General features: G+C 36.0%; 1 protein-coding gene across 7 annotated transcripts in view; it reads left to right on the plus strand.

Moving 5' to 3' along the window:
• Positions 1–14,274, plus strand: part of MAP3K7 (mitogen-activated protein kinase kinase kinase 7) — a 44,908-nt gene that overhangs the window by 1,484 nt on the left and 29,150 nt on the right. For 5 of the 7 annotated variants that reach the window (XM_069011141.1, XM_069011138.1, XM_069011139.1 and 2 more), the window contains exons 2-6: positions 9,148–9,258; positions 10,870–10,935; positions 11,829–11,874; positions 12,532–12,670; positions 13,800–13,924. In XM_069011141.1, the coding sequence (XP_068867242.1) occupies positions 9,148–9,258; positions 10,870–10,935; positions 11,829–11,874; positions 12,532–12,670; positions 13,800–13,924 (487 nt within the window). Of the gene's footprint in view, positions 1–433; positions 523–9,147; positions 9,259–10,869; positions 10,936–11,828; positions 11,875–12,531; positions 12,671–13,205; positions 13,292–13,799; positions 13,925–14,274 lie in introns of those variants that run through there. The other 2 variants (XM_069011137.1, XM_069011140.1) reach the window with 2 other exon arrangements.

Below are 14,274 nucleotides of genomic sequence, written 5' to 3' on the forward strand. Positions count from 1 at the left end.
TGGGTTTTTTCCTTCCTCCCCTGCTAAGTTCTCTACAGAAATGAAGTTGTTTCATGCAGATCTGTAACGAATTTGATGAAGCAAACTTGTAGAGTCTGGACCGAATATGCATCCAAGACTCCTGAAACAGTCTCTGTGCTTTTGTTTGTAGATTAACATCTTTCTCTTTCATTAACAATTACCCTCTTTTTCTTAAAAAGTTTGTGTGGAAGTGGAGTTAGTTTTGTGTGGTAGTTTTTATAGGTAGGACAACCTGTGTTCAAGTTTTTAGCGTAGTTTGCTAATACTGGTTTGTTCATCATTATCCTGCTGGGCTTGGGTCTTCTGGGGAGAGTTCACAGACCTTAAAATCTACAATATTTCCATGGAACACCAGGGCACTTTCTGGTGTATTCAGGTAGTATTGTGGTAACTTTGGTTTTTGCCATAGCAGGCACTGGAAATTTTTGGAAGACAACATCTTTCGAGAGATTGCTTTTACCTCTTTCTATGAATTTGGCAATCACGAAGATTATTGTTTCTGTAAGTCTAGTTGTTCTGCTTCCTTTTATGCATTGAACTGTTCTGAAGTGAAGGTATTTTTGTTGTTTTTGCAACACTTACTAATAGCCAGGGATCGAATCACATGTTTTGGGAGAAATGGCATTTCTTACCCAAAGAAGAAAGTTCAAGTGGGTAAGAACTTACCTATCGTGTAAAGATGCCCAGTGATGGCTCATAGAAGTGAGTAGCACATCTGCTGTGTTAGACATAGTCCTTTGAATTAATAAAGTGCAGTACAATTCTTTAATACTCACAATACCCATGGGGAGGTTGTTAGCAAGGATTATATTGCTGGTTTACATATAGGAAGTGTGGAGCTGCACAGTGTGTAATTGATGTAACTAGAGTTCAGCATTCTAAAGTTTAGTGCTCAGAGCTTGTCTGTGTCCCATGCGTGTGCCTGGCACTCACAGAAACAGGAGTATCAGCACAAAAATGTATCTGGACATTATGCCTAAGTAAAAATTTGTTGAATGCAGTTGTTGCATTATTCTCAACACTGTATCTTTGTTAGAGATAACAAAACTCATGTTTATAAGCAGAACTCTGATAAAGTGTGGTCTCCATGAAAAAATCCAGTGACAGCTGGCATAGCATTTTGAGTGTACCTGTCCTAGCAGAAGTTCTTATAGGCAATGGGGATACCCTAGTGCTGGACACAGTCTAAATGTCATTGCACAGAGGAAGAAAAAAGACCTACTTTAGAATGAAACAGATGGATCATACTTAGACCTTGCTTTTCTCGGCTGTGGCTGTTGACCTCTTGCTCATGATGCAGTTTCAGCACAAATAATCAACTTTGTAGTCATAACGGAAGACATCCTTACTGACTATTTTCTGTGCTCTTACTTTAGGCTCAGAAGTTTTCAAGGATTTTAAGTGGCTATAATATCTCAAAATGGTCATATTTATGCTTGGCAAGCTTCAAATGTTTCAAAATGGAGTGTTAAGAGGTCTACACTGGAAACTCAAATGCTTTTATAATCATAGCTTTGCTGTTGTATTATCAAGGCTGTCTTGTCAGCAGATAGCAGTCCCACTCTGCCACTGGTTTATTAATAGATATTGAAGTTCTGGAATACTTGCAGGCCCAGAGACCTTGCTAATAAATGTGGGATCTATAAGTGCACTTTCATTTAGTTTTGCCTGAACTCTGCTGGATAAAAACAAGAATATACCGTATTTTGCTTAAGATACCATGCACGTGACTAACTGTAGTGTTGTGTTACTCCCCACCAGTCAAACATGTCTCCAGCTTCAGACTGCCTTTTTGTTATTTCAAGTGCTTAAAATGAAGTAAAATATAGAGGCAATTATTATGAAAGAGTTGGAGTCAAATCAAAATTGATGTGACACTGCAGGAGCATCTTCAAAACTAGAAGGGGAGAAACAACATGAAACTTGTGTTCAACAGAAATGTTTTCTATTTTACTATGCAAGTTTTCAATTGTGAAAATGGCCTTTTTTAAGTTTTTAGGTATGAGATAGAGAAATCATTAGAAACTGAACAAATTATATAACTCAAGTTAACAATAAAAAGCCTAGTAGCCTTATTTTAAAATCTCATATTTAAATCTAGCCTAAACACTACTGTCGTTTCTTCCCAGAGGAGCTTCCACATCTAAACAACAGACTTTGGTTTTTAATTGTTCTGGCAGCCTATTCTCTGCCAGTCTTTCCTGAAAATTCCACAGGCTTTCCTCCATCATGTAACTGGGTAACAGTCCCATACATGACCAAAACATAGACCTCTTCATCACAGGATGTGTGTATCCTTGGATTGCACAGCCAAAGGTACATGTCTGGTCATGTATACTGTGGCCCTGCCTCATCACTGCCTGATGTAGCCAGTTTAAAAAACTAATGTCGTATTTGCGTAGTTGCAAGTTACTTTTGGATGGTCTGAAATTTGAATTTAAATTATTTGAAAACTGTTGTTTAATGCTCTACTAGTATATTGCAGTTCACAGTGAAGTTTATTTTCAGCAATCTATGAGGGCAACAGTAGTTAATTCTAAGAGAATTAGGGTAATGTTGTCTTTGAGATGAAGAGGTAAGCTTTATAAATATATATTTTAGAAAATTTACTTACGATCCCAGCAACTAAGGAGATGCAGTTTATGGTACGTCCACCTATCTTAGATATTTTTGAAACAGTTGACTAATTTCATTAACTGAGTAGTGTGCTGGGAACTACATGTGTTCCTTCCAATTCTGGAACAAAGCAGTTCAGAGGCAAGAGAATGAGCAATACAACAAGGCAACTGGGTTTTGTTCCCCTTTGTATAGGTAACTTTTAAAAAGTTAGTGAGATGCAGTAACTGATTATGTCCATTACAAGGTAAAGCAGATTTGTGTAAGCTGCTGTTGAACATGGAACTGTTACTACCTCCAGTGTTTCTGTGTCCTGGCGGATCATCTCCAATTGTAGGATACCAATCTGGAAAACTGGAAGAAATTTGGACAAGAACCAGATGTGATTTGAGATCTGAACAGCATTTTTGGGTATCTGACATGAGTACAGAAGGATTGGTTCTCAAGAACCAAGGGTGGTAGTTAGAAATCCATTTGAAGTCAGTTGAATTTCGCAGCCTTTTTCAGTAAGGCTTCAAGGTGCAAAGCTGGGTGTTCAAAAACAAAGGCAAAAAATAAGTACGTGGTGAAAACATATGCCAGTATTTTCTCTGATTTTGCTCTTAATACATTTCTGAATTAATTCAAATAACTACTTACATTTAGTTTAGTTACACCAATGGAAGATTCTCTTCATTCATCTACATAAGAAAATAGCTGAAGTGTCAGCTAGAGTGTGGATTTATAGCAGAAGTTATGCAACACCAGTTCCATGTGGATGAAATTTACTGTGCAGTGAGTTAGAAGATGGCTAATAAGCTAGTTAAACTGTTAATGTGACACTTTATACTAATTTCTACACATGCAGATATAGTCAGTGAATCAGTTTGTGTCCTGTAAAATAGACTCATACTTCAGTCTCATAAAGAGCACATGAGAAAGAAACCTCACAGACCTTCCTGTTCTGTGATGAAAGCAAGATCCATATTTATGAGATAATAATAGAGTTCTATGTCTAATGCTTTTCCCTAAGAAAAAAACTAAAACAACAGAGAGAGTTTCACATGTCCCTTATTTGTTCCACCCAGTGGACTGCAGCAGTATTTTACTGGCTGCAGAGTATTTGTTTGTTTTTTTGGTTTGGTTTGGTTTTTTCCCAAAGACCAGTAATTTTAGACAGTGCCAGCCCAGAAAGCCCAACTCTTGTTGGAGTCCTGCACCCTGAGTGCCTCATTACCCAACATCTTGTTTCTAAAACAATAATGCACTCTCTGGGCTGCTCTAACAGAACAAATTGATTCATACTGGAGCATCAGACAGTTGTTCTGTTAATGTTTTTAAATTGCTGGTATTTTTTAGTTGCTGATATGAGTTCTGTTCTCGAGACAGATGTATAAAACCCTATCAGTGTGTAAAAGCTTTTCAGCTTGTAATAAGTTGTGATAAGGCAGAATGAAAGTCTAACTTGATAAACTGTTATCTTTGAGATGCATGCATTTCTTGGGACAACTTGAGCTATCAAAATGCAGAAAGGGTTGGTTCAGAGCAAAGGAAGAATTTCTGGAAACACAATTTTCAAGACCAGTCTGGATGGGGCTCTGAGTAATCTGATCTAGTGGAAGGTGTCCCTGCCCACGGCAGGGGGGTTGGAACTAGATGATCTTTAAGGTACCTTCCAACCCAAATCACTCTTTGATTCTATAATTTCAGGAACATATAAGATGATACTTTGATTCTTCATAAACATGTTCTAAAGAAGCTGAAAAGAGAATTAGTTCTTAGAACTAAATTCAGGTAGACAAGTCACTGAATGAAAACTGTACAGTGTTATACAGCTCTGACAGAGGAAATACTAGGTAGGGACCAACTGTATGAGTTTGTGTCAAGCAGAACTTGCCTATATTTATTAAGAATCTAAGTTGATTTTAATAAGCAGTTTCTTTCAGGAAGAAATATTTCTTCCTATGGTGTTTTGCATAACTTTTAAGTTGAAACTCAGAAACCAAATCTAAACTAAATTACTTAGTTTACTTAAAATTAGTAGGGGTTTTGGGGGTGGGGGAGTGGAGAGGATTTGGGGGTTTCTTCATTGCTGTATGAATCCCAGAAAGGAAAAGGAAAAGCAACATTTAGAGCTGGGCTGACACTAGTACAAATAAACTTAACCAGTCAAAGAACATAGCTGTAAGAATTGGCAGATAGATCCAAACTCCTTCCTCAAAGTGCTGCCAGGGTATTGGCCACAGTCATCTGTGGCACGGGGCCGATTTGCTTCAACCTACTTAATAAAGCATAGCACACACAGAGGAACCAAAGCTGGAGTTTGAGGCTATTTGAGTGAATGATAGAAAGTGTAGGCATTTATTTGCAGAAGCTGTACACTGTTGTTCATGGCTTCCTTTGGCCCTTTTTTTTTTTTTTTTTTTTTAATTTATGCTCCATATGTCATAAGGGCAGATATGTGGAAACCTGAAAATATTAGTATACCTTACTGATACTCTTGGAGCTCTGGTAGACAGAGAGTAGAAGCAACTGAATTTTAAAATGTGATTCTTTTTTGTGTTTTACAAAGCATTCTAGAACATTTCTTTTTTTTTCCACTCTGTCTTGTGTAGTGGAGCTTGAGAGATCCAGAAGTTCAGTTTGCGTGCATATCATCTCATTTGCAAATATACCAGTAAACAAAGTGACATAGATATTAAAGATAACTTAAAGCCTGCTGTTGCTTTGGAAGCATGGGTTTTGTTTGGTTTCTGTTGTTGGATTTTTGTAACTGCTTGTCTTGTTTCCCGAAATTGTAAACAAGCATGTCATGCAGTAGATACTGCAAATTATGAAGTCAGTTCTCCAAAGAATACTACGTCTGCTAACCAGGGAGCTATTATATTTTATTGCTGTCTTATATATCCAGCAAGTTTTTTTTAGAAAGAAAAGCACTAGGTATCCAGCATGTAGAACTACCTTACATGGAAACTTTATGGATAGAGAGAAAAACTTAGCATTTTTTTGGTTTTGAGTTAATAGAAAACCTGTGCAGTTAGAGCAAAGTTGAAATTAATTCTTCCAAAGTTTTGACATTTGTTAGGGGATTATGGTGCATCTGAATAAACGGATGCATTTTTCTTGTTTTACTGGGGGAGGGGAAATTACTGGTTACATCCCTTAGGACAAAATACATCCTTAAGGTCTTAACATATCTGCAGTCTCTCGTTCCTGCATGATTTCTAGTCTACATAACTTACCAGTCAGTATAGTCTACATACTTACAAGTCAGTATCATGTATCTTTGTTTATGTACAGCATTTGATACTATTTGTACACAGAGACAGAGGCAATGCTTGTTCCAGGGCTCTTGTATGGTTCATATTCTTTAAATAAGACTCTAAATACACTATCTGGAAAACATGCAAGTGGCACTGTCCTTCACCATGTCACTTTGTCACACAGTAGAATGTAACTTTTTACTGGTATGAATTTTATACGTAGAAGAATACATTTTAATACACTTTTCAATCTTTAAATCTCTTTTAAGTATTACTCCCAGTTTAAAATGTTTTTGTGTCATGTACCGAGTGGTTTTTGACAAACTTAATTCTCTTCTGTGAGAAATTCTCTTCTTGTTCTTACTCTATTTCTAAATGTCTCATCTGCCCTGTATTTTCCTTTTTTCTCCTAGAAGATATTTAGAGGAACAAAATCTTTTACCAAAAGAATGTTTATTTTTAGATTATTTTCCAAACATTCACAGTGCTACAGATCAACTGCTGTTTATTGATTTGTTGTGTCAATAATTCCATTACCGTGCTTCATATAATTCCGAATATGCACTATTGCCCAAACATATGGTGTGGCACCAGCAGCAGGGGACAAGAAGGAATGAGCATGAAGAAACTAAAGTTCAGGCAGTGCCTACCTCCTCTGCTATTAAGTTACTTAGTTCCAGCACACGGTGCTGAAGGAAACTCCGTAGTGTTTAAACTGTTCTGACAAAATCTAAGACTTAACTCCTTCAAAAAGTTTAAGTGAAGAAAATTATATGTAAATGGACTCCACCACAAGCTGCATTCTGTCAATTATAAAGGGGTTTTTGCTATGAGTAAGGTACTTTTTCCAGATTAAGTAGGAAAAACATACTGAGTTTTCACATATGGTAAACTTCAATTTGTATCAGATCCATCATTGTTTCTGATGGTTGCTCCTTTCATGTGCTATTCAAAAGCCTGAGCTGCTTTAATGGAGGATCGGCTCTTCTGTTTTCCCTGTATCCTAGGTAAATATTCACTGCATTCATGTCCCTTCTCAAGTTCAACCCTCTGCCTAAGCAGCCACCAAGTCACTGATAAATTGTTATAAAACCTTGACTACATGATCATTTATCGAACTATTTTCACCAACAATAAAATTTACATACCTGATGGTCTCACAGCTTTTTGTTATGTAATTAGGTTTAGATTGCCTGGTTAACTCTTCCTCTTGGTGCTTGACACTGATTTTTTTTTTTATTATTATTTTTTTCCAGTCATCAGTGGGAGTTTTTAAAGTGCATCTGATTCTTGGAATTTATTCCACTTTTCAACTAAAACCCAAATATTGTGACATTCATGGCAAATTACATTGGGCAGTATACTTGTTTCTTTTAGTTTCTTCATTTAATAGAAACATTGTTTAAAAATTCAACAACATTGAAAAATAATGATTTCTTTAGTATATGAACTGGAAATATATGTACCAGTTTGCCGGCTGAACTAAACAAACACACTCCCACACCAGTTCTCAGGATGAAACTTGCAAATAGTCATGGATTTATCTGTGGGGGATCAGTATGCATTTATATTGACTTACGAGCGGAATTTGACCATGTGAAGTCAAATGCAACAGATATGTGGGCTTTCTTTTTTTTGTTATACATGTGAAAAATAAATATATTTACTATATAAAAATATATGTAGTATATATTGCATAATCATAATATTAAAATCATATACGTAATAATACATACAGTGTATTTGTACATATGGTCAAGTCTTTTCAGCAAGGAAAGATATGACTAGCCAGAAAAAAAGTAAGTCTGACCCATCACAAACTGTTGTAAATGATTAAGGCTAAGTAAAAAAAAAATCAAATTACTTCATTAAATTTTGAGACCAGTCTTCTAACTGACATACATGCACTGTTTTCAAATAGCTCTTTTTGTTTCTGTCACTGGATTAAACGTAACAGAGTTGTAGTCAAAAACTGTGCAAGGATTATGAGAAAAGGTATATTAAGAAAAGGAACCTTCTAAAACGTGTCTCAAAGAGGCTTGCACCGTAAGGCCAATTGTATCCACCTAGGAGAATTCATTGTATGACCACCTCCTTCTCCCTAAGTGGAAGGGAGAGTTCTTCCCACTCACTGTGATAACCGTGTTTGGATTCCTTCACAGTGTAGGAGAGCAGCAGATCTGGAACTGTATTGCTACTGCCAATACACTTCATCCTGCACAAGCTGCTCTGTGGCATCCTTCTCTCATTAGCTGTCCTTAGTATTTCCCAGGTGCTTGCATGGTGGATTTTTATGTGCTCACTAATTACCATTTCTGCAAAATGCAGACTTATGGTACACACCAACTGATGAGATTTTTCTTATTCTGTAGGTCTGGTCATGTGCTGTGCAAGGTGGGTAGAGGCTTTGTAATGGACAAATCTTGTGGCAGTAGAAGGTGGAGGGCAGGCCAGCCCCAAGAAAATGGGCAATTTTCTTCAAAACGTCGTCTGAGACAGAAAAGGAAATAACAAGGAAGACTAGTTTGGGACTTTTATATCTTCCAGTGACTCATTGTTTCCAATTTGTTTATATGTACTATTCTTGTCGGCTGCTCAGCTATCTATCATTCATGGCTTGGTGTTTCCAACCTCACTGTGGAATGCAAGAAAATAGTTAGCGTGTGTTACGTCAGGACAAGAGTCAAGGCCCTGCGCTTTGCCTGGGGGAGGAGGTTACAATCAACAGGTCCTGTTCTTTAACTGAGCAGAATGAGGCATGTTCTGTGCATCTCATGTGGCTATCTTATGGCAGACTCTGAGGACACTGAACATCTCATCTCAATTTCATCATGGTCCTGTGCAGTTGTTTGTGTATGCATTTAAAATTCAGAAGTTTTAATTCCTGTTCTTAGACGGAATAAACAAATAAAGCAGATAGTTATAATTTCACAGATGAAACCTAAAAAAAAATTGCTCTCATTCTTCTAATTTTCTTCTGAGCAAATCTTGTTCTATAATTGAGATTATACTTTTCTGAAATACTGTTACTGCACGTTACTAATAAAATGTTTTGTATGTGTGTTTTCCAATTCTTCTGTAAATGGTCTCTTGAGTAAGTTTTGCTAAGACCAGTTATGCTTTAATGGCTTAGTATTCAATTCCTACTGCAAAACTCAAGCCTGTATCTTCAGTATTCTAAATTAAATTTCTTTTCTGTTTATGAAGTCCTGCACAGCAAATTAAACCGTTTCAAGTTTTAACTCTAGTGTTTTGTATTTTGTTCTAGGTTGTTGGAAGAGGAGCCTTTGGTGTGGTCTGCAAGGCAAAATGGCGAGCTAAAGATGTAGCCATTAAACAGATAGAAAGTGAATCTGAAAGAAAAGCCTTCATTGTAGAGGTACAGTAAGTTTGATGGAAAATACGGGGTTTGGTAGAGCTTGTTTCCTGAAATTCATGGGTGCATTTAGTGTACTAAAAGCCATGTCTTTATCACAAGATAAATGCTGCCTGTGGTACCCAGTTCAGGCCTGGACCCTTGTCTTGCAGAACGGGAGGCCTGTTGAAACACATTGCAGCTCCTTAAGTTTGCTTCTCATAAAACCTGAAAGGCGAGAGTGTGGGAGAGAGGAGGGCACACAACTGGGGAAATAACAGTTCTTAGATTCTATCCCAGTCTAAAGTCAGCATGCAACTGGAATACCCACCAAAGCCTTGGAGCTGATTAACACTTCCAGGAACTACAGCATAGGTTCTCCAGTACAAACAGGTTGATATTTGAAACTGTTTCTGAGTTTTTTCAGCAGTTCTAATAACTTGATTATTTTTTTTCTTGTATATAAGTACATTGCTACCTTAAAGGCAATCACTGTTTTCATTCAATGTCTACTTCTTCAAAAATGTCTTGGGTAGTTCAGATACACTGATAAACTTCCCAAGATACATAATATTTTCTAGAATCAAATGTTTAATTTAAATGACATATATTGTGACATGGTGCTTAGTATTTATTCAGTTATAATTGAGGATGTTCAAGATATACAAAATATGTTCAAAACAAAACTTAAATTTAGAACTAACTCTAGTGAAATGTAAAACACTAAAGGGCTGAAAACAGCATGTATGTAATAGGCCTCTGTAAATATTTACATGTTGTTCATTACCATGGGAAGTTTTTAAGGTTAATAATCTGAGTCTAGTTTAACACTGAGTAGATCTGATTGATCTCTTGGGATTTTTGTGTTCAAAAGAGATCTGAGTAGGTAATCCCAGAAATGCTTCAGTAATTACTGCTATTCAGGAAACCCTGCACAGTGCAAGCATCAGTTGAAATATTTCATTCTGATTTTTTAGATCTTCTGAAGTGTATAGAAAAAATAGTGTTTGCTCCATAGACAGCATAAACTACTTCAGAAGTCTGTGTAAAGAGAAAAATATTCCTTTTCTGCTTGCTTCTACTCTGTACTGTTAGAAAAACCCAATGCAAAATAGTGCAATTGTCAGTACAAACAGTAATAGGTTATTGGAACTATGTCATTCTAATATTAAATTATTTTATAGGGTTGTGGGCTTGGGGATTTTAGGACATGTATCTTCTAAAACAGCCAGTGCAAACAGCCAGTATGATCCTATTTTTTTTTTTTATTTAATCAGACAATTTTTATATAGTCCAAAACTGAAGGCTCTAGGAAGAGCACCAAATCTGTAGAGGTCATAGTTGCACAGTGCTTGTGATTTGAGGGACTTTACTACAGTCTGGAAAAAATACTTTCTTTAAATGTAATTTCTTCAAACTTTCTTTTAAAACACAGTTCCAGTTTGACACAAACCTGATTACATATAATAAAATGCAGAGAGGGACATTAGTCTTGTAATTCCTAAAATCACCATCTGGGATTATGCAGATATAGAAAATTGTACTTGCTGTTGTGTGGTGTATTATTTATAGCTATGAAAATAATGCATTAGCCTTTTCTTCCCATGGTTTGAAACTGTGTGATTTGTGTTGCAGCTTCGACAACTGTCACGAGTAAACCATCCCAATATTGTCAAGTTATATGGAGCCTGTCTAAACCCAGTAAGTTATAGCTTATGTCAGTATGACAAAAGGTAACTAGCTTAACCTATGCAAGCATCAATGAACAGAACATGTATTTTATATTAAAAATGTATATATTATATATTTTTTTATGTTTTAGCCATAATAAGGAAATATACAGATACATAGGTTGGTTGATATATTCAGGTATTTGTTTTTTCTTTCTTCTGCTATGAAAAATAAATTATTTTAAGAACACCCCAAAGCTATTTCTAAACACCAGTTATACTTGAGTTTGTCAAATTGGCATTTGGTATATTACATATGTATTTACATTCATATCTACAGTCCTATTAATTGCAAATCAGCAATACAAAAAGTAAATGCATTAGCAACACATGATTATAGCTTGTAAATCAGTTCCTATTTTCTTACATGCAGTTTTCAGGATTTGCTTGCTTTCTGCCACAGCTGCAAACAGTCCCACAAATTCTCTAAGCAGAAAAGAGAGTACTGTGACAGGACAGATGTATCCTTAGCTAATTCTTGTATGGGCTTAATTGCTTAAAATAATGCTGCATCCCTTTTCTTTTTTAGTACTGGTGAAATTCTTTTGACATGGTATTTAATGAATTTTTTTTGTAAGCCACTAAAGGAAAAAAGTAAAGGACGGTGAACTGTAGTTTGAAGACAGTATTTGCTTTTTAAGACTGAGGAAGAGGAGGGAGGTCATTCTTTTATTTTCTAACTTAAAGTGAGAACTAAGTGTAAAACTAATTTCTCTTACATGTAAATACATACATTTCAAACTGACTATTTTCCATTAGCTTAGGTATGGAGGCATTGCAGTTGCTCTCAAGGGTCTTCCCTTTCAGCTGTTTTCTGCCTCTGCATTGAAAATGCACCTATTTTTTGTCCCCTTCCCCCCAAAGGTGTGTCTTGTTATGGAGTATGCTGAAGGAGGTTCTCTGTACAATGGTGAGTATCATTTCAACTTCCTGGAGTTAAAGTGCCAGTACTAGGGCAAACATAGTCTAAACTACAGGTTGTTTCATAAATATGTCTCCATTCTTGGAGCTATTCAGAAGCCGCCTGAACACAGCCCAGGGCAGCCAGCTGGAGGTGGCCTGCTTGACCTGCTTGGTAGACTTCCTGCAGTCTCTTCCAACGATTATGTGGTTCTTTGAAATTCTTAAAATAATTGTAAGGAGAAAGGAGTGTACTTTTTAAAATCTCTTTTCAGTCCATTGGTTTGTTCTTGATACCAGTTTATTATTATTTTATACAAGTAATTTAAGGTTTTCCAGTGGAACATCTGAAAACATTCTTCCTTAATTTGTAAATTCCTTGAGCATTTGTTTAACACAGACTTTACCAGGGATAGCTGAGAGCAAACAACACCTTTCATATTGAAATTTAACACAAAAGTTTATGGAAAGTATACTAAAAAAATGGAAAATATTTTGACATTTCTGTTATTTTAACAGTCTGTAGAAGGATATTTTTAGTTGCAGTAATGAGGTGTTGGTAATTACTTAGATTCCACAGAGCTTTCTGACTGGTATTTTGTTAACTACATTGTATCTGTTGTAATATGCAATAAAGTTCTTTTTAGTTTGTGCCTTTGTTTTGCAGTGCTGCATGGTGCTGAACCTCTGCCTCATTATACTGCTGCACATGCCATGAGTTGGTGTTTACAGTGTTCCCAAGGAGTGGCATATCTCCACAGTATGAAGCCAAAGGCTCTAATTCACAGAGACCTGAAACCACCAAAGTAGGTTTATGGTTCATTTTTCATATTTTCTTACAGTTGGACTTTAAGATCATTTTTAATAATTTTATTGCATTTAAAAGAAATACCTTTAATTGGTACTAACTTTTGGATGTGCTACATTCCAAATGAAAGCTGTGCATTTGAAACTTCAGTTACAGAATGACAGTATATGATACAGAAAATGAACTGTATTCAGTTACTTTCTGTTAAACTGGAAAAATACCCTTCTCCTGCCCTGCATCATGGAAGAGGATTTTATTAGGAATAGGGCTTCTAATCAGAGACATTTAAAATCTTCCAGTTTTTGAATTGCTGTGGTGTTCAATAAGAGAACATTGTGGGGGGGTTGATTGGTTCTAATGTCATATTTAATCTGTTGCATTAGAGCTCTTTCGCCACGTGACTGTCCTCCTTTATCCCCTCCTTTTGCCTGTTCTGCCACCCCTGCCAGAAGCTCCCATCACTTTCCACCAAAACAAAATTTAATAGTTTTCTACCCAGTCAGTTTGTTATCCAACTCATTTTACAGCTTCAGATCTGGCTCCACAGATTAGATAGAAAGAGATATTTGAGGATCAGCAGAATCATCCCTTTTTGGTGGTAACCTGCAGTTATTACCAGGTAAAATTATAACATGAAGCCACAATTTAAATCTTTAGTTCTTTCTTGTATTCCCCAGTTTTGATTTAGAGAGATGTTCACATGTAACTTCGAGTGCTTCCATTTAAATAAATAGATACATTGACTGACATTAGTGGGAGTCTTGATTGTTCTTCTTTTGATAAAATTGTTACAGCACTTGTTCGTTTTCAGCCCCTGGCATCTGAAAGACTAATTTTCTCAATATACGCTTAGTGGTTTACCATGGCTAAAGATATTTATTTAAAATCTAACGTAGAAATATCAGTAAATTACAACATACATTGGATTACTTTAAAATATGTAATATGTTCACATTAGGCACAAAGGACCATACGTATTTCCCAGATTATAAAACAAAGCACTGAGATACAAGGCCTTAAGATATTCATCTATATTAGAATGATAGTTGTTGGGATGAAAAAAATCAGTGGTTTGTTATCAGACTATTTTATTCTACAATATTAATACCCTTTTTTTTCTTTGACAGTTTGCTCTTAGTAGCTGGGGGGACAGTTCTAAAAATCTGTGACTTTGGTACAGCCTGTGATATTCAAACACACATGACCAACAACAAAGGAAGTGCTGCTTGGATGGCACCTGAAGTTTTTGAAGGTAATAAAAATTCAGTATCAATATTACATTTTCTTTTTAGGAATGCAACTGTGAGTTAATGTGATGTAAGAATAAGAGCATCATGTAGTCTTTAAAATAAAGTTTACTAAAGTTTGAGGTAAAAAATGAAAGAGATTTGGCAGAAGTCTTAACATTTTTTTTTTAATCTGTACAAGTGTATATTGTCAAATAATTGTGCAGAGGTTTGAAGAGCAGCACTGAACCAACTCTCTCATGTTAATATTAGACATTTAATTATGTGTACCTTTATTTGTCATTGCTGAGATTTACATAAGGAGTACCTTTAGACAGCTGCAGTTCCTTATTTTGTAAGTAAAATACAGCCAGAG

This window comes from Aphelocoma coerulescens, chromosome 3 (genome assembly GCF_041296385.1).
Source record: "Aphelocoma coerulescens isolate FSJ_1873_10779 chromosome 3, UR_Acoe_1.0, whole genome shotgun sequence".
In the NCBI taxonomy this organism is placed as follows: Eukaryota; Metazoa; Chordata; class Aves; order Passeriformes; family Corvidae; genus Aphelocoma; species Aphelocoma coerulescens.